We start from the raw sequence: 23,972 nt of genomic DNA on the forward strand, positions 1-23,972 counted from the left end.
AAGGGTAAGGAAATCTATGTGTCATTTTGTCATTTGGGGTGAACTATCCCTTTGAGTTCTAACCACTAGGTGGTACTAAGAACCTTTCCATTATCCTTTTCACCTGATAGCTTGTGATTGAGGGGGTTCGATTAATCTCGCCCGGGCGCCTGTGTAGGTGTGTTTTGCACTGGCTGAAAGTTGATTGCATTCGATTTGGAAGCAGGCTGCCTCCGAGGCGTGAGCCAGATTACCCTCTCAGTCCGACGGTGAAATCGCCTCAAAACAAAAGTGACGTAATTAAGCATGTGTAGTAATTAGTAGGATTCTGTGTTTTCCCATGAAAAAGTGATTGCTTTTGCTAAAAAATGCTTTATCTGCCTTCCCAACGAAAACTAGTTTGAAAATTCAAACATTTAGTTTATGGAAAAGAGATGTATGTTTCTGGACGATGCACCATTCTGGCTTGTTGACAACATAACAGAGTGGCTCAGATTTCCATCTATATATTTTTTTACATCAAGAGAGTTTTCATCTATATTTTTCATAGCTGTCTATTTACCACCACAAACCGATGCTGGCACTAAGACCACACTCAAAGAGCTGTATAGGGCTAGTGATTTTAATGCAGGGAAACTGAAATCCGTTTTACCTAATTTCTACCTGCATGTCACCTGTGTCCACACACAGAAACGCATACAATGATCTCCCTTGGCCTCCATTTGGCAAATCTGACCATAACTCTATCCTCCTGATTCCTGCTTACAAGCAAAAACTCAAACAGGAAGTGCCAGTGACGCGCCCAATATGGAAGTGGTTCGATGGAACACCTATGTGAGAATGCTGTTAATTGAGATACAGCTCAGCGTTCAACACCACAGTGCCCTCCAAGCTCATCACTAAGCTAAAGACCCTGGGACTGAACACCTCCCTCTGCAACTGGATCCTGGACTTCCTGGTGGGCTTCCCCCAGGTGGTGAAGGTAGGCAACAACACATCCACCACGCTGACCCTCAACACGGGGGCTCCTCAGGGGTGCGTGCTTAGTCCCCTCCTGTACTCCCTGTTCACCCACGACTGTGTGGCCGCTCACGACTCCAACACCATCATAAAGTTTGCTGATGACACGACAGTGGTAGGCCTGATCACCGACGACGATGAGAGCCTATAGAGAGGAGGTCATAGACCTGGCAGTGTTGTGCCAGGACAACAACTTCTCCCTCAACGTCAGCAAGACAAAGGAGCTGATCGTGGACTACAGGAAACGGAGGTCTGAGCACGCCCCCATTCACATCGACAAGGCTGTAGTGGAGCGGGTGTCCACATCACTAAGGATCTATCATGGTCCACACACACCAACACAGTTGTGAAGCTGGAAAGATTCATCATGGGCCCTCAGATCCTCAAAATATTCTACAGCTGCACCATTGAGAACATCTTGACTGGCTGCATCACCGCTTGGTATGGCAACTGCTTGGCATCCGACCGCAAGGCACTATAGAGGGTAGTGTGGACAGCCCAGTATATCGCTGGGGCCGAGCTCCCCGCCATCCAGGACCTATACCAGGAGGTGTCAGAGGAAGGCCCTATAAATTGTCAAAGACTCCAGCCACCCAAGTCATAGACTTCTCTGCTAACGCACGGAAAGCGGTATCGATGCACCAAGTCTGCAACCAACAGGACCCTGAACAGCTTCTACTCCTAAGCCATAAGACTGCTAAATAGTTAAATAGTTAACCAAATAGCTACCCGGACTATCTGCATTGACCCTTTTTCACTAACCTTTTTTGACTCATCACATATGCTGCTGCTACTGTTTATTATCTATCCTGTTGCCTAGTCACTTTATTGCTAGTTATATGTACATATCGACCTCAATTACCTCGTACCCCTGCACATCGACTTGGTACTGGTTCCCCGTGTACATAGCCAAGTTATCGTTACTCATTGTGCATTTATTATTACTTTTATATTATTTCTGAATTTTCTTTCTCTCTGCATTGTTGGGAAGGGCCTGTCGCTGTTTGTCTACACCTGTTGTTTACGAAGCATGTGACAAATGAAATCTGATTTGATTTGAGATTACTGTTCGATTTGAGAAGGGCGTTCTTGCCTCCCGGCTTTCGCTCGATGACATGACGGCCATTGCCCGGTTCAACAAGGGCCAGCGTAAAATAACACCCTCATTGCAAGGCCTGTGGGATGCAGATGGAAAAATATTTTCTACATCTGTAGTGTAGACATATACTGAGTGTACAAAACTCTAATAGGAAGGGAAGGTCACGAAGGTGTCCTTAATGTTTTGTACACTCAGTGTTTGTCTGTGATGTTGAGCGAAAACATTTTTTGGAAGAAGAATAACATTATTTAATGGTTATTCCCTGCGAACTGCAACTTTAAGAGATGGAAAAGAACTCTTGACTTGGTGACAGATTTGTCCCGCCCCGTGGGATACACATACTTTGAGGAGCGCACGAAGACCAAAAACTAATTGCTGTGAGGGTGATTAACCAAAGCCATTTACATTAGCTATATAAAACGTATCTGGTTTAGCAGCAAGAGATTAAAACAAGTCAAGTTAAATATGTTCGTTTAACAATGTAATTAAAATCTCAGACACTAGCAGACGAATCGAATCAAAACAACGTCTCTCTTTCTATTGTGCACCTGTGGGACTGTCGGGGGAACTTCGGTAGGCAACATCAGAAACGTAAGGCCAAAGCAAAGTTACAGGAGTTCTGTTATAAACTTGTGTTGATATATCCAGTTATTATAATGCTATGTTAATTTCTAGCCTTAATGTGTGCGTTTTGGTATGCTAGTTTAGGCTGAGGTGTGCGTGTGCACATGGTGAATTTGCTGTAGCCAAGGCTAAGTCAAATACTTGCTGATTAATGTTGCCAATTTGACAACCCATTTCAGAGTACAGAGGACTGGAGGGAGACACAATGCATTAACTTTGATAATACAGTAGGCTTATAGGCTACTTGTTTATTGTGATAATAATCCTTCTACTAAGGAAGACTTCTTCCTGCTCATGACACTTTTTGTAAGTAAGCCTATATGACCAGATGTTACAAAATGATTCCAAAGTTTGTAAATGTTTTCAAAACTCAAAAGGGGTGCATTGTCAAAATAAGTGTACTACCCACACCCCATCTGTTGTGTAGATCCAGCTATCACAAACCCAAATGAAGGGGAAAGATAGACACCATCTAATTTAATCATTTTAGATGGCGCTTAGGCGTTCTTTCCTATGGGGTTGAGGAATATAGTTAGATCTGCACAACAGATGGCATGCGAGACATGGACTCCTCTTGACATTAGACCACTTTTGAGTTTTGAAAACATATGAACAAATGTGGATTTTGGAGTGAACTATTACTTTAAAACTCAGCTGATACCTTCACAGCCATTTTGGTGACTCAGGCTTCTCGAAGTAGGTTACCCGTTGTTGGCCTGATAGCCAGGCTATATTCTATTCAAACCCCTGCTGAGTATTACGAGCAGGGTATTCAGTGGCTGTCCCTGGATAAATGAGTAGTCTACTTTGGTATTCACCTCAGTGCCAGCAGTCAGCACACAATGCCGACTGTCCATCTTTGTACCTTAACCGCACCGTGTGGCCATTTGAACAGGCCATTTGAATGCAGCTCTATGCTTATTTAATGGCGCTATTTATGCAGTTCTCGGTCTTCTTGGAAGTGGCACAGCTGAGACTTAGAAAACTCTGCCAACCATGTCGCCTTTTCATTCTCCTCTCTCTGCGAATAGAAAAGGGTAGCCTACAGAGGAGGCAGGTGGTGATGTCCCAGTGAAGATGACTCCGTGTAATGCATTGATGATGCTACCCATCATATCAGATAATTTGGGTCAAGTCAGCCATTTTCACAATGTTGACAGATCACCATTGACCAACTAGGGGACTATTTTTTTTAAATAGAAAATATGCTACACAGATCTCACTGGTTCAGATGCTGGGTGGAAAGAAAACGTATGACAGAAATGAGTAATGTTCTCAATTCTGACATGCTCCTAATGTTGATTTATTAATGAGACACAGACAGAAATTGACAACGTTTTGATTCAGTTGTCAATTTCTGTGCCACACCAATGAATTGCTACAGTAATTGATATAGGTAAACTGCTCTAGTGAAACGTGTACTATTTTAGGGTTTTTGAAGTCTTGGTGCAGACAAAGCTGTGTGTGCGTGACTGCCTGTGCGTGCACGCCTCCAGGTGTGAGGCAAGGATCGGTACTGGTTAGACAGGGCCCGTTAGGCTGCAATGTGTGGAGTGTATTGAGAGCCAGGGTTTTCTCACCCTGCCGCAGCACCACGCAGGCCCCTGGGGACATCTGTGTCACCAGGTCCCCTTTCAAACAGGGCAGAGAAACCTGAGCTTCTCGCTCTGTTAGTTTCTTGTCTCCTCTCCCCTCTGTCCCTCCTCTTCTCCTCTCTCTTCCAGCTATCCTTCTGTCCTTTGTCATGAAGGGGATCAAGTTGTGCCATAGAATCACACAATTTAGATACGTTTTGAGTTTTTCACCAGGTTGTTAAACAGTTAACTGTAGAGCAGGGAGTTGTAAAGGCTATTTCCTAGAAATTCTGCTGTAGACACACACACACACACACACATTTACATTTACGTCATTTAGCAGACGCTCTTATCCAGAGCGACTTACAGTTAGTGAGTGCATACATTATTATTATTATTTGAATGTATTTTTTCATACTGGCCCCCAGTGGGAATCGAACCCACAACCCTGGCGTTGCAAACGCCATGCTCTACCAACTGAGCTACATCCCTGCCGGCCATTCCCTCCCCTACCCTGGACGACGCTGGGCCAATTGTGCACCGCCCCATGGGTCTCCTGGTCGCGGCCGGCTATGACAGAGCCTGGATTCGAACCAGGATCTCTAGTGGCACAGCTAGCACTACGATGGTGTGTACCTGGCAGGTGGAATGCAATCCCTAAGGTCATTGGTGCAGGAAATCATATGTCTACTCTCATGACACCTTTCTCCTCACTCCGCCCCTTACACTCTTACACACTAGAGTCATGCACATACGCACAGTGTCAGATTTCGCAAGGTTTCACCAGTGGAGTGTGACACACCGGAATTGCCTAAAGTAAAAGCTGGACCGAAACTGGAGTGCTATAAAATAATATAGATAAGACAATAACTTTAAATCGAGAAGAAACCAGAAAAATAATATATTCAAAAAGGTACGTTTAATGTCCGCAGGTGTGTCACAGTTAACTTGAACTCTTTGGGGAGAAATTAAGTTAGCACTCCCCTTGTGCCATTGTTTTTGTAACTGTGTGTGTGTCGGTGTGTATAGCATTTCAAAAATCATTATCTCTGTTCTCACTGAGAGTATTGACCATAACTCCCAGTGTTACTGTAGTAAGGCTAGTCCAACAGTATCCATGTCATGGATGTGACTTTTCCCTACCTATTGTCTGAACACACTGGGTTAAACCAAGGACGGTGGTTTGTGACACCTGATCAGTCCCTTGAGCTGAGGGGTGCCAAGTCCGCTATGAAGGAGAGACCTGTGTTTCAGTTTCTGACTCAATCTGCTAGTCTAGCTTGAATGATTTTGTGTTTAATGATTCTTTGTTCAGAGCCAGGCAGAATGTCTATTGATTTTTATTTTATTTTTTCAAAGTCTGTTTTAGTGGCAGACATTAACTAGCTTTTACACCGCATGGTACTTGTTTAGCCTTGCTTCAGTTTAATTACATAGTGTCATTATCTGCAAATCCGTTTGCACTAGAGTAACAAGCAAAACAAGTTTATTGTCACAAGTGTTACCAGTCTCATATGGTTGGTAATGGTATGACGTAAAGAGCACAGTTTAGATTAGGCTACAGTGCCGATAGAAAGTCAACACCACCTGAACTTTTTTCCCATTTTGCTGCCTTCAAATTACATCTAAAAAGGGATTCAATTAGATTTTTGACAAGTAAACCCATAACATGATGCTGTCAACACAATACTTGAAAATAGAGAGGGTTTTACTCTGTGTTGTGTTGGATTTGACCCAACCCTGTAGTTTTTAATTTAGTCCAAAATGTGTATTTATTTGCCGTGTTGTCTTGCAGTATTACTTAACAGCCTTGTTGCAAACAGAATGTATGATTTGGAGTGGAATTATTTACACTGGGTTCTTTGTTTTCACTTTGTCATACAGGCCAGTACTATGGGAGTGAATGTAATGTTGTTGATCCCTTTTGTATTTTCAAGTATTGTGGTGGCAGCATCATGTTATGGGTATGCTTGTCACCGGCAGGGACTGAGGAGTTTAAGATCAAAATAAATATGAAAGGAGCAAAGCCCAGGTAAAAAGTTAGAGGAAAACCCACCCCAGTCTTCTGAAAACCTAACCCTGGGATAGGGTTTTATTTTTATGTGGGACAATTACACACATTGTTTTGCAAAAGACACACCAGAAGGGCTTTCCAAGAGCTGTTGAGTGTTCCTGAGTGGCCTAGTCTCAGTCCTGACTTAAATCTGTTTAAAGAAATCAGAAAAAAGGTTTAAATCTCGCTGTCCATCAATGATTCCCAACCACATGTACTGAGCCTGAGCAATTTGAACAAAAACGATGGATATATGTTGCCCTAGGAGTTGTGTAAAGTTGGTGAAAATGATTCATAGCTGTAATGGCTGCCAAAGGCTCTTCAACCTTTATTAACTCAGGGGTGGAGACTTATCGAATTATGATTATATAAATATTTTTTTAAATCTTAATTTGGTAAATGTTCTATAACTTTCTTTCACTTTGAAAATGTGGAGTAGGTTGTGTAGATCTGTAGGAAAAAAATCTAATTTAATCCCTTTTTAGATTAAAAAGGGATTATATCCTCCTACCCTAGATCTGTCATTTGGTGCAGTCAATGTGATCCTGACATTGTGTTATTTCAATATGTCTGTTATTGACGTCCCTGGCATTTACTTAGCTGCAAAGGTATTTTCAGTTTTGTATTTATTTATCTGCATGTCTTTTTTGGGGGGAGGTGGGGGATAGCAAATTATAAATCCCTTCCTACATTGAGCTGTTCAGGACTGATTGTACCTCCATGTCACTCAAGGCACTGATGATGATAACATGTCTATATTGCGCAATACAGACTGATCCTTTGTTGTTTTCCATATCTGTGTTTGTTGTGGATACGCCGTTGCAATGAGATGAAAGTGAAGGTTCAAAGGCCATTCCGCTTTGTGCTTTAGTGAACTTGACACAGAGGCCTCGTTGACTGAAACACGATAATGATTGCCTCAGGAAAGGCACGTCCACAGGATCTGTCAATGTCACTTATGGGTTCAAAAGTTCTTCCGAACATCCTGTCCCCCATACCATGTCCAGTTTACAGTCACAATCAAGTATGTTGAAGTAAAGATTTCATATCAATAAAGTTGCTCACCATACAGGTAGGGCTGGGAATTGCCAGGGAACTCACAATATGATATTATCACGATACTTATGTATTGCGATTCCATGTTCCAAACATATTGCTCACCATATGTCTGCTGCAGAGGGACAAGAGAGCCATGAGAAAACAAGATTTGATCAGTCATGGAAATAAGTGCTGAAAACAAATTGGCTCCCTATTAAAAAAGAAGATGCTATGAAGGAAAAATACTGGAGATTTGGTGCAGGCACAGCGAACTAGCACCAAAAATAAAATTGCGATATTGTCAATACAATACATCATCAAAAAGAATATCCCCCATCACAACATACAAGTGCTATTCAGATATGGTGAGAGGGTAGATTAGACTGCTGTTTGGGCCAGATCAACTAAACTTGTTCTGTTGCAGTTTGCTTCCATGAAGTCGAATGCCAAATGAAAAGGAAGCCTTGTCTCTGTTTGGTTAGGCTACCTGTTCCTCTACATATCACAACCACTTACTACTGCTGCTGCTACAGCTATGCTGCTACCTCTACTGCTGCTGCTACAGCTATGCTGCTACCTCTACTGCTGCTGCTACAGCTATGCTGCTACCTCTACTGCTGCTGCTACAGCTATGCTGCTACCTCTACTGCTGCTGCTACAGCTATGCTGCTACCTCTACTGCCGCTGCTAAAGTTAGCTTAGAAGAAGATTATTACTTTATTGTCCAATGTGCACAAATGTCCAATGGCAATTTGTCTTCTGTTTTATCCCAAAACCTCAAAAGGACATACAAACATGCACTGGTTGGGGCAGAGGGCAGCCACAGTGCAGCGCCCCTGGAGAAGTTATAGGGGTTAAGCAACTTGCTCAAAGGCGCAACTGCAGGAGATGGCTTAGCTGTAGAGCCACTCTTAGAGTACAATGGACGTTGAATAGAAAAGCACCCCATATAAAGAAAGTGGCTGATTTATTTCCTGCTCATCCAGTTTGTTCTTCAATCCCTGCATCTTGGTTTCTACTGTGAGGTAGTTTTTCCTCTGCTTAGCTTGGAGGAAAGGCTGAGGACGATTTCTGAGGAATTACACTGGAATGTCCCCTGCCTGTCTTTGTCTTCCTGAGCTGGCCTGCTGTGCTGATGCACATGAATATGATGCGTTGCCTCTGATACACACATAGACACACACACACAGACACGCATTACACTTTATCCCTTTTCGTCTGAACACATACCTCAGGGTTGCACAGGCTTTCAACCAATATACACTTCGTAAGCTAAGGTTTAAGCTTTGCCCTATTTTCTCAAGGTTTTCTCATGAAATATGACAGAGATGTGGTCCTCTGTAGCTCAGCTGGTAGAGCACGGCGCTTGTAACGCCAAGGTAGTGGGTTCGATCCCCGGGACCACCCATACACAAAAAATGTATGCACGCATGACTGTAAGTCGCTTTGGATAAAAGCGTCTGCTAAATGGCATATTATTATTAAATGCAAGGCCAAGTTTGAAACCATCCCTGTGGCCATGCTAAATACTGTCTTTATAAGAAGTTAATGTGATGTCTCCTTTTCAGTGGATTAGATTATTATTTTCCTGGATCCCATGGTTTGTGAACAGGAAATGTTGGAGATTCTTTTGGAATTGGTCATTTGTTATGGTCGTCGTCATGGTCACTCTGTCTCATAGTGCTGGTTTGCTTGTGTAGCCTATGGGCAATTCCACAGTAATGGAATTACGCTGACACTCAGATTTATCACTTTAAAATGTATGCCAAACAAAATCATTGATTTCAAATTTTAACAAACCATACAATTATATTCACAATGGCTACTTTGAACAATTTAAACAGTAAAACAAAAAATTACTGGAAAAACTGTGCAGATGCTAAGTTTGGTAATAGAATTACGGTAAAATCTCCCTCAATTTCATTCTGTTACCGAACTTTGTATCTGCACAGTTCTTCCTGTAAATGTATTTTTGTAAAATTGTCAGTGGAAATTGTTAAAAGTAGTACGTGTGCATAGAGTTCTATGGTTTATTTAAACTTTTTAATTGATGTTTTTTGTTTGTAATACATTTTAAAGTGAAAAATCTGAGTCTCAATGTAATTCCATTATCATGGAATTGCCCCTATACTATGTTTATGCGTGTGCTTGGTCATGTCTGAGTCAACACAAAACCAGCTGCTCTGATAATGATATATTCAATTCACAGTCTCTTTGTCTGGTAATGATGTAGTACCTGCAAAGCACACCTTAATGAAAATGGCCAGATGAAAGGGCATGGTCCATACACCCTTCCGGCTGCCCAAGACAGCCTATTGATATTAATTTATCTGCAAATGACTACAAATACACATCATGCAGTGTACCAAAGGTGGGCCCATGTATAACCTGATAAATACTTTTGTCGATTCTCATAAGTCCCTCCCTTCAAGACAAATGACTATTTTACTGGCTTATCAACTGTGTTATGAGAGAGTTTTTTTGTTAGTGTACGTGTCTGTCGGAAGGCACAGTAACTATAGTAACTAACTGCCTGTGTGCGTTTAGGCATGTGGGTGTACGTTATACTCTGGCCTTCTATAATTATTGCTTATGAAGTTCAGGCTGAGATGAGTGGCAATCGGAGTGCTGATCTCCTCCGAACAGAACAGGCCTCCTGACTGTCTCAGACAGATGATGATGATGATAATATGCTCTGATTCACACAATGAAAGCATTGCTGCTGATGTCAGTTGTGTACCCGTCCCATAGTCAAGTGGCACAGGCGGAGTGTCTGAACCAGCTCGGTCATGATGGCAGAATTTGTGTCTGCTTGCTCCTGTAACCATGCAACGTTTGAGTGTGTGTGAGCTCATACCAGCAGGGGGAAGGGTATGTGCTGTAGGTGATATCTCGGGGATGGACTGACTCCTAGACAGAGAGCAGAGCAGGTGATTGACACACAGATAAATGACCTCACCATTGGGGGAGCTGAGTGACAGACAGGACCTCTTTGTACAGAGACTGTGATGGCATTGATCCCTCCTGTCTGTCAACACTCTGCTATTATTCTGGGTGATCTGGGTGAAATAGACTATAAACCCATTAAAGAAAGCATACAAAACGCCTACATTGGTAATAAACTCGGCCCTGGGCTGTAGGCTACCGGGTTGGGCAATATTTTCATGAAAAACTCCTGTGCCGTTACACCCTAAACAAAAATACAAATGTGTTTGTTTCAATTTACATGAGTTGTCATTGTTATTAACATGTTTTTCATTACCCTTCAATTAAGGTTTCACCCTGTATTGTCTGTGATGGGGTTTCACTGATTCATGATGAATGAGCAGTTAGGTAGTGCACTGTGCACACCATGGACAAACAGCTAGATGATGTCACAGTAGAATATTTGCTCTGGCCAATGTTGTCATTCAACAGCGTCAGTGTTGGTTGTTGAACCCAGGCTCTCCAAGCTGTGTGTATTATACACTGTATTAGGTTGTTTCTATAAGATGGGTGTTGGAGAATTTTGGAACTTATATTTAATGTAAAACGGGTAATGTAGTTTTGTAAAAAAATACAAAAATAAAAAGTTTATATTTTGATTCTATCATTAACTTGTGTGTTGCAGCATTTGGCCCTGAGCGTGCAGCTAGGAGGCAAAGATGGAAGGCGAAAGTTCGTTCAGCAGAAAGTCATGGGCGTCACAGTCTTTACGGGTCACCGCCAGGGAGCTCTCATTGGTCAGCACGCGAGGCAAGACCAACGCCATCGCAGAGCGCTTCTCCAAGTGAGTGACGCACACAGCTCTCTACTAGACACTTCTAGTATGACTGTACTACCATAGACACTTCTCTTCCAAATTCATCTTACCAAACACGCATCTATCTGTAGGGAATCCTCCATATCTCTCAGCTCTACGTACCTACTGTATCAATCACACTTATCTCTTTTGGTGCTCAGCTCCAGAATGTACAGTCAGTCAACCCAAACACTTCAGGCTTAAAGGCTTTATACAAGTGCTCCCATCCCAAATTCACATACTTAAGGGAGGGAGAGAGGTTGAGAGGGACGTAACAAAGATGTTAGCTGTGTATTAATCTTGTTCTGCAGGTCATTGGGTTTCCCTCGTGTCTGCCAACAGAGTTTGCAGCAGAAATGGAAAGAGATCATTCTGACTGTTAATAGTTACCACTCTTTAAGAGGCTCTGTGGGCGGAAAATTCCGGTTCAAAAGTCACCTCTTCATCACATTGTCGTAACTGTAATCGTAGGCAATATCAACCACTTACACTTGACTATCAACCGTGACCTATTTCCTCATATACCTTGCATGTACAGGTCAATTTCTTCTGTTGCTATGTAAAGTAGCTGTTACCTTACCACAATCTTGATATCCAGTTCCAGTCATCATTTATCATATTGGCAAAAGACAGAAAATACAATTGTATGGGTTGAGAAGAGGAGAGAAACTTCATGAAGGGTCATAGGGAGATAAGCATAGCTAGGTCCGGAAACAACCCCTAGTGGCGCATTTCCTTACAGGATTTACCCCAGTGTTTTACCCCAGTGTTTTACCCCAGTGTTTTACCCAAAATGCTCAGACTTTTCTGTTTCCTTCTACATGGGCCATGGCTCCGGCGGACCTGCCATACCACTCATACATTTCAGCTGACATTTTAATAGCTATGGCTAACTGTGAACTTAAACACCTCTCACAAAGCAACTATTTTGATTATGCAGAGGTTGTTGATTCTGCTCTTCACAAGTCCTCAGTGTTGACCCTAGCTATGGAATCACAATTTCCCTAGCATAACATAAGGGTGTATAAACTAGTGTATGTTACAGTCTACTTTACTGCATGCACCTCTCTTCTTGATCAGCAGAGGTCAGTGTTGCTCCTCTCTGTCCCATAGGTACCAGAGAGCTGCTGAGGAGTCCAATGCCGAGAAGAAGAAAGCAGTGAGTATCTCTGTTCAGCTCCCCAACAGGAGACCCACTCATGGAATTACAGGATGTGACATCATCACCTCAGACACACAGTCACTAGCTCAATGATATGCCTTCTTGGTCAAGACCCTGACTCTTTGACTCTGTCACCAGTGAACTATATACTGAAGTGTGTATGCCTAAGTGGTTTTGTGCTCTCTTCTCTGCTCAGGCTACTTATGTTTGACAGTGAGTAAATGGGATAAAGCACTTTGTCATTCACATTATAAAATGTCAGCCTTTCTTTTAGACAGCCTTTCGAAAACTTCCACCTCCCACACACTCACTATAATCCTCATCTCGTCTGAGGAACACACCCAACGATTCCATGCCTAGTTCTGCCTGGCCACTTATTGTGATGGCAGGCGGTCAGCCCCATAATCCTGACTCAGCCGACTAATCCCAAAGTAATTCCCTCTGGGATAGTTGTCTTTGTCTGTTGGGGTAGTTGTCTTTGTCTGTTGGGGTAGTTGTCTTTGTCTGTTTGGAAGTGCTGGAGAAGTGGACAAGGGAATAGGGAATAAGTGATCGGCCTATGTCATGCAGGAGTACAAGGTAACTACCTATCATTTCCAATGGCTCATCAATGGGGAATGTATTCTGATCATTGGGTACCTAGCTGCCAGTGAATCTGGACCTAGATTGTAGCACAGGAGTTGCCCTGCGTGACGTGACATTGTGGAATTCTGGAGAGGCTCAAGTAGTTGTAGACAAACATTGTTTACACACAAGGTCCTTTCTTAAGGTCATTCAGAGCGAGGACAAGACACACACACACACTGGTCTTATTGTGTGTGGTGCATGCTGTTCCTCCAGTCTTCCTGTTTGTGCTGAATTAAACAGGCAGGCAGCACTGGGTCATAGAAGGAGGAAGAGAGGTCTCAGCTTTCTGTTGCGGTATGTGCATCGGGGTCAGGAGTTTTAACTAGAGTTTTTTTCAGATATAGCTCGGTCCCTGAGTTTTTCCTGGTTAGGTTAACCAGCAGCAGGGTCATAATGAAGGATTACATGGGAGTAACTCAGTGATTACATGGTGGTCCACAAATAAGCTGTAAGGAGTCTCCTGCAGTCTTCTTTCTGTGTGTGTTTTTTTTTAGGGGGTAGATCAGCTTTACTATTGCAGATAGATTGTAACTTCCGTCAATGTAATTGTCTGCATCACTTCCAATCCCCCATATGTTATTTTTTCTCGCAAATAAATATATATATATATATATATATATATATATATATATAACATATCCTTTAAAAAAATATATTTCCCTTTATTACTTTCCAACCCCACCACCCCTTCCCTTATTGGAGTAAACTAGTGAACAACAATACTTAGGCCTCTACTTCCAGCTTATACATACTATATACATTTTATGGACACAGTACATTTTACAATAATTCTATTTTGTTTGTTTTTACTCCTGAACTTACTCTACCCTCAACCTCTCCATGTCCATCCGGTTTGCTTCTATATGCCATATCTTTCTAACTGTGCTCTTTCACAAAAGCTCTCAACCTATAACCTATATACTTATTATGGACACAGTATGCTTTACATTAGTTATCTTGTTGTTATTAGTTGTTAGTTGTTATTAGTCCCATCCTTCAACTCCATTCAACACCACCCATCTATCTCTTAACACCATCCATATTGGATTTCTATTTGCCATATATTTTTCAACTGTACTGTGATGTTTTACAAAAGTTCTGAACCCTTCTATTCTCATTGTTTCTACAGATTGTAAATTGAAAATAAACATTTTTGCTAAAAGTATTATTATACAGTGCCTTGCAAAATTATTCATCCCCCTTGGCGTTTTTCCTATTTTGTTGCATTACAACCTGTAATTTAAATTGATTTTTATTTGGATTTCATGTAATGGACATACACAAAATAGTCCAAATTGGTGAAGTGGAATGAAAAAAATAACTTGTTTCAAAAAATTCAAAAAAATAAATAATGGAAAAGTGATGCGTGCATATGTTTTCACCCCCTTTGCTATGAAGCCCCTAAATAAGATCTGGTGCAACCAATTACCTTCAGAAGTCACATAATTAGTGAGATTGCACACAGGTGGACTTTATTTAAGTGTCACATGATCTGTCACATGATCTCAGTGTATATATACACCTGTTCTGAAAGGCCCCAGAGTCTGCAACACCACTAAGCAAGGGGCACCACCAAGCAAGCGGCACCATGAAGACCAAGGAGCTCTCCAAACAGGTCAGGGACAAAGTTATGGAGAAGCACAGATCAGATCAAACTTTGAACATCCCACAGAGCACCATTAAATCCATTATTAAAAAAATTGAAAGAATATGGCACCACAACAAACCTACCAAGAGAGGGCCGCCCACCAAAACTCACGGACCAGGCAAGGAGGGCATTAATCAGAGGCAACAAAGACACCAAAGATAACCCTGAAGGAGCTGCAAAGCTCCACAGCAGAGATTGGAGTATCTGTCCATAGGACCACTTTAAGCCATACACTCCACAGAGCTGGGCTTTACGGAAGAGTGGCCAGAAAAAAGCCATTGCTTAAAGAAAAAAAAAAGAAAACACGTTTGGTGTTCGCCAAAATGCATGTGGGAGACTCCCCAAACATATGGAAGAAGGTACTCTGGTCAGATGAGACTAAAATTGAGCTTTTTGGCCATCAAGGAAAACGCTATGTCTGGCGCAAACCCAACACCTCTCATCACCCTGAGAACACCATCCCCACAGTGAAGCATGGTGGTGGCAGCATCATGCTGTGGGGATGTTTTTCATCGGCAGGGACTGGGAAACTGGTCAGAATTGAAGGAATGATGGATGGTGCTAAATACAGGGACATTCTTGAGGGAAACCTGTTCAGTCTTCCAGTGATTTGAGACTGGGACGGAGGTTCACCTTCCAGCAGGACAATGACCCTAAGCATACTGCTAAAGCAACACTCAAGTGTTTTAAGTGGAAACATTTAAATATCTTGGAATGGCCTAGTCAATGCTCAGACCTCAATCCAATTGAGAATCTGTGGTATGACTTAAAGATTGCTGTACACCAGCGGAACCCATCCAACTTGAAGGAGCTGGAGCAGTTTTGCCTTGAAGAATGTGCAAAAATCCCAGTGGCTAGATGTGCCAAGCTTATAGAGACATACCCCAAGAGACTTGCAGCTGTAATTGCTGCAAAAGGTGGCTCTACAAAGTATTGACTTTGGGGGGGAATAGTTATGCACGCTGAAGTTTTCTGTTTTATTGTCTTATTTGTTGTTTGTTTGAAAAAAAATATATTTGCATCTTCAAAGTGGTGGGCATGTTGTGTAAATCAAATGATACAAACCCCCCAAAAAATCAATTTTAATTCCAGGTTGTAAGGCAACAAAATAGGAAAAATGCCAAGGGGGGTGAATATTTTTGCAAGCTGCTGTATTATTGATCGATTTGACTATGACTTTTCAGATCACCCAGTAGTGCTATCTGCAAGGTTAGCTCCAGGTAAATATTGCAATCCTTTAGCCATTCCTGGACCTGTGTCCAAAAACGGCTACAAATGGACAGTACCAAAACAAATGATCTAATGATTCTGTGTCTTTGCAGCTAAATCTACAGAGCTGGGAAGATTGTATCCCCCAAATAAATAACATTATATTAGTAGCAAGAATTTTGTATAATAATTTAAATTGAAAAATTATAAGTTTTGAATCCGGTGTCGTTTTGCGTATCAGTTCATAAACACTATGCCATGGAATCGGTACGTCAAAAATCTCTTTCCAACTATTTTGCAATCTATATGGGATGGCTGTCAATCCTTTGGTTCTTAAATGAAACTGGTATACTTTTTTATTTATCACAATTTTCTTTAACCAATTATGTTCTTTAATGCAGGGCCGACAGACAAGTTCCTTACTTTTTACCCCTTCTACTTTCCTCTTACATTTTTGCGGTAATGCTGCAATTATTTGGTTGTAATTTTGGGTAGAGCAGACATGTCCATATGTTTTTGTTAGCTGTATGTGCGACATAACTACACCAGTCCTACCTAGGTATAATCTTCGTAAATGATATCATTTTTAAAAAATTGTCCAACAATAATGGTTTTTTATCAATTAGTATATTTGAGTTTAACCATAATATTTGTTGCATAATTTGTTCTGTCATTTCTGGAGGATTAAATTGAAATTGCAACCAACTTTCTATGGCTTGTTTTAGAAATAGTGATATTTGGGAGATGATTTCCTTTTCAAATAACTGAAAGTGAGAGGTTGTAATCTGAATAAAGGGAAAAAGGCCATTCTTGAACAATGGGTGAGACAATCTTAGTAATTTGCTAGAGAACCAGTTCGGATTTAAGTATAACTTTTGTATGACTGAAGCTTTTAGTGATAGGTCTAATGCTTTAATATTTAATCATTTCTGTCCTCCGAATTCATATTCATTATATAAATAGGCCCATTTGATTTTGTCTGGCTTGCCGTTCCAAATAAAATATAATAATTTTTTTCTCATATAATTTAAAAACTGTTCGCTAGGCGTAGGCAAGACCATAAGCAAATAGGTAAACTGGGATAATACCTTTTCCATGGTAGCAAGATCTTATCTATTTTTGCTAACTTTCTATTATAATGTATTGGAGTGAGATCATTTATTTCATTTGGGATATGTATTCAGAGTATATCCACATCACCATCAGACCATTTTATTGGTAAACTACATGGTAATGCAGAAGTTATATTTTTTAGTGATCCAATACGTAATATAGTACATTTATAAAAATTTGGTTGTAATCCAGAGAGGTTAGAAAATGTATCTAGATCCTCTATGAGGCTGTGGAGGGATTCAAGTTGTGGATTAAAAAGAAACATGAATCATCAGCGTACAATGACACCTTTGTTTTTAAGCCCTGGATTTCTAATCCCTTGATATTATTGTTGGATTTTAATAGCTAACATTTCGATGGCCATAATAAATAGATATGCCGATAGTGGACAACCTTGTTTCACTCCTCTTGACAGTTTAACATTTTCAGAGAAATAGCCATTATTTACTATTTTACACCTAGGGTTACTATACATGATTTTAACCCATTTTATAAGAGATTCTCCAAAATTGAAATGCTCCAGGCATTTATATATAAACCCCAGTCGTACTTTATCAAATTACTTTTCAGTCTGCTATAAATAGCAGGCCTGGTTTCCCAGATTTTTCATAGTGTTCTATTGTTTCCAGTACTTGCCTTATATTATCGTCCATGTAAAAAACCTGTCTGATCAGAATGAATAATGTCCGACCTTTTTAATTCTATGCGCTGCAGTCTTCTTAATATTATATTGATTGTGTGGAATCTACTCTGAACAAAAATATAAACGCAACATGTAAAGTGTTGGTCCCATGTTTCATGAGCTGAAATAAAAGATCCCAGAAATGTTCCATATGCACAAAAAGCTTATTTTTCTCAAATGTTGTGCACAAATTTGTTTACATCCCTGTTAGTGAGCATTTCTTCTTTGCCAAGATAATCCATCCACCTGACAGGTGTGGCATATCAATAAGCTGATTAAACAGTATGATCATTACACAGGTGCACCTTGTGCTGGGGACAATAAATGGCCACTCTAAAATGTGCAGTTTTGTCACACAACACAATGCCACAGATGTCTCAAGTTTTGAGGGAGCGTGCAATTGGCATGCTGACTGCAGGAATGACCATCAGAGCTGTAGCCAGAGAATGTAATTTTCATTTATATATCATCTGCCTCCAACGTCATTTTAGAGAATTTGGCAGTACTTCCAACCGGCCTCACAACCGCAGACCACGTGTATGGCGTTGTGTAGGCAAGCGGTTTTGCTGATGTCAACGTTGTGAACAGAGTGACCCATAGTGACGGTGGGGTTATGGTATGGGTGGCATAAGCTACGGACAACTAACAGAATTGCATTTTATAGACGGCAATTTGAATGCACAGAGATACCGTGACGAGATCCTGAGGCTCATTGTCGTGCCATTCATTCACCACCATCACCTCATGTTTCAGCATGATAATACACAGCCCCATGTCGCAAGGATCTGTACACAATTCCTGGAAGCTGAAAATGTCCCTGTTCTTCCATGGCCTGCATACTCACCAGACATGTCACCCATTGAGCATGTTTGGGATGCTCTGGATCGATTTGTAAGGCAGCGTGTTCCAGTTCCTGCCAATATCCAGCAACTTTGCACAGCCATTGAAGAGGAGTAGGACAACATTCCACAGGCCACAATCAACAGCCTGATCAGCTCTATGTGAAGGAGATGTCGCGCTGTATGAGGCAAATTGTGGTCACACCAGATACTGACCGGTGTTCTGATCCACGGCCCTACTTTTTTTATTTTTTTTATGTATCTGTGACAAACAGATGCATAGCTGTATTCCCAGTCATGTGAAATCCATAGATTAGGGCCTAATTAATTCATTTCAATTGACTGATTTCCTTATATGAACTGTATCTCAGTAGAATCTTTGAAATTGGTGCATGTTGAATTCATATTTTTGTTCAGTATAATTCCCCCTTCAACTGTGACCATTATCAGTCATGGTTCTGTATGTAATTACAGGTATCATTATTCCTAATTAATCACATCTATTATGTTCTCTAACCGCAAAAGACACGCAGAAGTTAATTATCGTTTTATAGGGGAATGAATGTGCCACTCCTTAACTCTCAACATGTGGTCCTCCCTTCTACTGCTGCCGAGTCAGGCAGATTGAGTCACAGTTAGGGTTCTGACCAGGAAGTAAGTGTGTGTGTGTGTGTGTTCTCGTTCAATAGTGGTGATGGCTGAGATGTCTCAATAGGTTAAACGGGACATCATGTGTTGTAGGTTACGCAGTGTCTTGAGGACAAAGGGTAAAATGTGAGGAGCAGTGACATTGATGATTTGACTTCTTACTTCTAATGATCCAGTTTTCAAGGAAAATATATAACCTAAAAGGAGAAGAGTTTGGTTTTGTACAACAACACTGTCTGGAATTTGAATGTCATGATGTGATTGGTGATCACAGATCTCAACACTGACAGCATGAGGTTCTGTAACATGACACATGTTAAATGTTAGGGGATGACATGACTTCAGTGCATGGGTATGGGTCTGACATTGGCTCACACAACAACAGAATACCTGAAACTTCAGCCATATGTCTATGCTGGATTCACACACACAAATAAACACATATTTACAATATTTATTTGGGGATAAACTTTGAGAAGTGAAAAGTAAAGAACCCCAGACTCAGTCAGCGAAGAGTTAAACATTTCCCAAATGTATCATTTCCTGCTTTCTGGTTTCCTGGGATATTTTTTCTGCCTCCATCTCTCTCTCTCTTTTTCCTGGTCTTGATGGGGGGTGGGCTGGTTCTTACTTGCAGAGTTTTTCTAACTGCTAACATCTGGGAGAGCTTGATCACCCTTACTCAGCACAGAGACCAGAGGGAAGGACGGCAGACTGATTCCAGCTACAGGACTCTGTCCCTGCCTGCAACCTAGCCTCCCCGTTACGCCTCGACTCGTTCTCACAGGTTTCACCACTTCTTTAAAAAAAAACTGGGAACAAACTTTTCATTGTCTGTTACTCCTTTTTCCTTGTACTTCTTGTACTCCAGCTGCTCTCACACAGAGAGCGATTGTGTGTCCTACTGTCTTTGTGTGTGTTTGTCAGATTTGGGTTTCTCTCCCTTCTTTCTCTTTATTCATATCTCCCATATTTTGCTCTCCTCCTTTTCCATGTGTGTTTCCATCTCGTTTCTGTCACATGTTTTGTTGGTGAAACATGGCTTGATGTGCAGGCTAGGTTTGTCTGAGTTGCTGCTTGGTTGTGGTGTGATCAATGTGATGACAGTAGGAATTCTTGTCAGCTTTTTATAGCTCTGTCAAGTTTGCATGGATGTCCACTACTATATGGTTGACCACCTCATTATCACGTTGAAGGGAAAAGTCAGGTTTGTTCTTTGTTAGGGCATTGTGAATGTTGATGGTTACCTACTGCTTGGAGCTTGTCTTATGGATGTCATTTTTACCATTTAGATCACATATTGTTACTCTTCTTCATGGGTGTGATTAGATAGTTTGTACTGAGTTGAGCTCTGATTACCATAGCCCAGTGCGGTTCCTTGAAAGGAACATTGAGTTCCCCATGTAAACTAAGTTTATTAGTTGACTCTATTCTGCTTTCAAAGGGCCATATTGTTTCATATACCTTTCAGAACTTCCCCATATTAAACAGACCGTTTACAAGCGGGCGTTCATTTCCATATCTTCTAATGAAGATCAGTCATTGACATCATATAATGGAGTATTGTTGTCCCATGGTAGTTCAGCTTGCTGCTCGGCGTAAGTTAGGAGTTAGGAGCTTAATGGATGGTTGAGCCTAGCCTAGCAGGGCAGAGAACACTTCCTGTACTTTCAGGTAAAGGTGAGGTACGTTGCCACATAATGGAATACGGTTGAGAAAGAGGTCTCCATGTTCAGTCCTGCTCTGTCTCCATCTCTAGCCAAGACTGTCTGCCTTTGTGGAGTGGAGTGTGCAGCAGCTGATAGTTGCCTGCTCTGACTTCAGCTACCAGCCAGCTACTCTGACAACAGCTCCTCTCTCGTGGCTGGTCGAACAGCTGCTCATTTAATCTCTCTTTCCTTCCAAATACCGCTGTCCGCAGTCTTTTCCCACTGTGGCCTCGTGAAGAATGAGGTTATGAGTTTGAGTTTTTTTGCTGTTTAATTTGGTTGCAGTCTGGTTGCTTGAAGTTGGATTATATAATACTGGACATGATTGACTGGTAGATGTAGAATGTTGGAAGCAACTGGTGATTACTATTTTGTTGGTAATGGTTTCGTTCCACACAGTTCAAAAATGAGACGGTGACTATTTGTATTATTGCTAACTGTTAGAAATTGGTACTGTATTTTGGTATTTTCTCATACAAGACTACTCTTACACACAATTACCTCGGTACAGTTTACATGGTGGTTAACTTTTCGGTCGATATTACCTTTTTCAGGACATTGCTTCAGTCAGTAACTTCAAGACATTCTTCCAGTTGACCATTCTCTAATCTTCTCTTGTCTTCCTGTCAGTCGGTGGAGAGCCTGCCTCCCACTCTGCGTTCAGGGAACCTGAGTGTTCTGAAGAAGCGCTGGGAGCAGCCGGGACCTCGCCAAGACAAACCCGCCCCGCTACCCGCCGGCCCACCCCGCGCCCGCCTTATCCCCCCAGCCGTAACCAAACCAGTGCCCCCGACCGAGCACCGCCCCCCAGCCAAATCCCCGCGATCTCTGGGCACTCAGGGTGGTCAAGACACAGCCTACAGCCACTTCCAGTATCCCCCAGCAGCAGCAGCAGCTATAGCCGAGGAAGGACCGGAGAGAGGGATGGAGAGAAAAGAGCAGCGGCCAAGCGAGGGAGAGGAGGAGGAAGGGCTGATGCAGGTGGAAGACAAGGTGGTACCACCCAGCCCCTGCAGCCCCATCGAGAAACCCAGCGTGCCTCTCAACAGCCTGAAGATGATGTTTGAGAAGGGAGAGGGCACCAATAGAAGGGTAAGACTGATACAGACTCACACACACATTTTACTCTAAAACTTTCTCATTCAGGCAGACACACACAAACACACTGTGGGTATGTATCTGTCTACAAAAGTGGTTCCCAAACTGTGGGGCGTGTCCCCTAGGGGGGGTGCGGAGTAATAGTAGAATGCACAAGGTGCAACTTCGAAATTGGGTAGTGATTCGGAAGTGTTCCTCAATGATGGAATGGAGGGCCCGAGTGAAATAGTTTGGGAACCACTGCTCTACACAGTATCTCCCCCTCTCTGCTCTAAGGATACTTCTCTCTCACTCCATCTCTTGGCATCTTCCTCAACATGTAGCTGCTCATTATGGTTGTGGGGTCAGGTCAGTCATCTGAATGTGTGTGATTGGTTAGCCCCCCATATCCAGCTGGGATGCAGCTGAACTCCTGGTCTGTTGCACAGCCAGACAGTTTCATGGTGCCTTCCTTTTGGAGTGTAGTCATGCTAGCAGTCACATGCCTTGGTACCTGAGGCATTCGTGCCTTTCAAAAAGCCCTGTCTGACTTCATAAGGCACCCCAAGGACCACTGTATGTCTCAGTGCACATCACTAAGTACAGACAGAACACCCATTCACTCAGACACACACACACGTAGAGGAAACTTGCTAAAACTATCTTACCTACTCATACTAGAGGTCTAGAAACTCAAACATGCATACATACACTGACTTGACGAAGACACCCCCAGTTGAGAAGTGAAATACTTCGCGCCAGACACTCAGAGGGAGGGTCTCCTATGGCTCCTCAGATATTAGCAGAGAGAAGTCAGTCATTAGTGGCCATATTAATGACCCGGCCCTCTGTCCCATTACTGCCTAACTAACTCAACCCTTCAGTCACACTCTTTCTGTCCCCTCGAAAAGTTTATATAACTCAATTCTCCACACTGCCCATCTGTCCTATCCCTTATCCGCTCTTAAACAACCCCCTCTTTAGTGTACACACACACACACACACGCCATAATAGCCCAGGGTCAAGAATGTACCCGCATTCCTCCTAGTCTCTGGTCCATGTGTCTTTCTCTTCAAAGACCCACGATAGGAATTTTCCCTCCCTCTCTGTGTCCTGTCATTCTCCTTCAGTTAGGTATTCACCCGTCATGGCCCCCACCCCACCTCTTCTCTCAGCATCACACAAGATTGCACTCCTCTGTGCACTTTTGCTTCTCCTCTTTTTCATTTTCCTCAGGTTTCTCGTCTAATAAAAGTTGAGTAAAACTTTGTGACTCTGAGACCATAGTACTTTGTATATTCCTGGTGGTCTGGTGTAGGCTACCCTAGCTTAGCCAGCCCAGTGTTGATGCATGGTCCAGGTGGGAGAGCAAGGCTGTGGAGTCCGACTCAGACTGGAGTGAGTTTGCCACCACGCCTTGGTGTTCATCTCTTTGTTAAGTGTGTTCATGATGACCACTAGCAATACTTAGTTCTACCTGTTGGAAATTCCCCCAGTGTCTCCTCAGGGAGACTGGTCTGAGAACAGTGGTAGTGTTGTAGTCTTTGTCCTCTCAGCCAGTCAGTCAGACGAAGCTTCCACAATGACAATGCTTCTGGACTTCTGCTGAATTTACTGCCAGGGGTTTTAAGAGGGGAGTGACAGTAGGAGGTCAACCTCGATTCGTCTTGGTCTGAGTGCTGTGCTCACTACTCGGTGTGTTTCCTCTACACATACGCACAAAAGCTACGCCAGTGCATCGCTATGCCAGTGCATGGGGGGAGGAGATGCGTCTCCAGGTGTACACACACAAACTCATGCTATATCTGTCTCTCTCACACACACACACACATTAGTGCCCCCCCACCCTGCCCTGCCCCAGCTTTAGCTCAGTGCCTGCTCTGTGCTGATACTGTCTTACAGCAGTAATGATGTCATGGGAGTGGTATGCCCCCCCCCCACACACACAAACCCTGCTCCTACAGAACACAAACTCCTTTCTCTCTCTCTCTCTCCAATCAAAAACTTGCAGTATGTTCTCTCGCTCTCTCCTTCCCTCTCTCCTTAGTTCTACGCCTCTTTGTGTCTTTCTCTTTATAACCTCTCCCTC

General features: G+C 42.3%; 1 protein-coding gene across 4 annotated transcripts in view; it reads left to right on the forward strand.

Moving 5' to 3' along the window:
* The first annotated feature begins 2,421 nt into the window (after window positions 1-2,421).
* The window catches only part of LOC121575168 (LIM domain and actin-binding protein 1-like), a 31,333-nt gene continuing 9,782 nt past the window's right edge, over window positions 2,422-23,972 (forward strand). For 2 of the 4 annotated variants that reach the window (XM_045223020.1, XM_041888081.2), the window contains exons 1-4: window positions 2,422-2,689; window positions 10,998-11,156; window positions 12,282-12,327; window positions 21,436-21,897. In XM_045223020.1, coding sequence (XP_045078955.1) covers window positions 11,032-11,156; window positions 12,282-12,327; window positions 21,436-21,897 — 633 coding nt within the window. In that variant the 5' untranslated portion in view covers window positions 2,422-2,689; window positions 10,998-11,031. Of the gene's footprint in view, window positions 2,690-5,057; window positions 5,210-10,997; window positions 11,157-12,281; window positions 12,328-12,359; window positions 12,910-21,435; window positions 21,898-23,972 lie in introns of those variants that run through there. The other 2 variants (XM_045223021.1, XM_041888080.2) reach the window with 2 other exon arrangements.

The sequence above is a fragment of the Coregonus clupeaformis genome, chromosome 10 (genome assembly GCF_020615455.1).
Source record: "Coregonus clupeaformis isolate EN_2021a chromosome 10, ASM2061545v1, whole genome shotgun sequence".
NCBI classification, from domain to species: domain Eukaryota; kingdom Metazoa; phylum Chordata; class Actinopteri; order Salmoniformes; family Salmonidae; genus Coregonus; species Coregonus clupeaformis.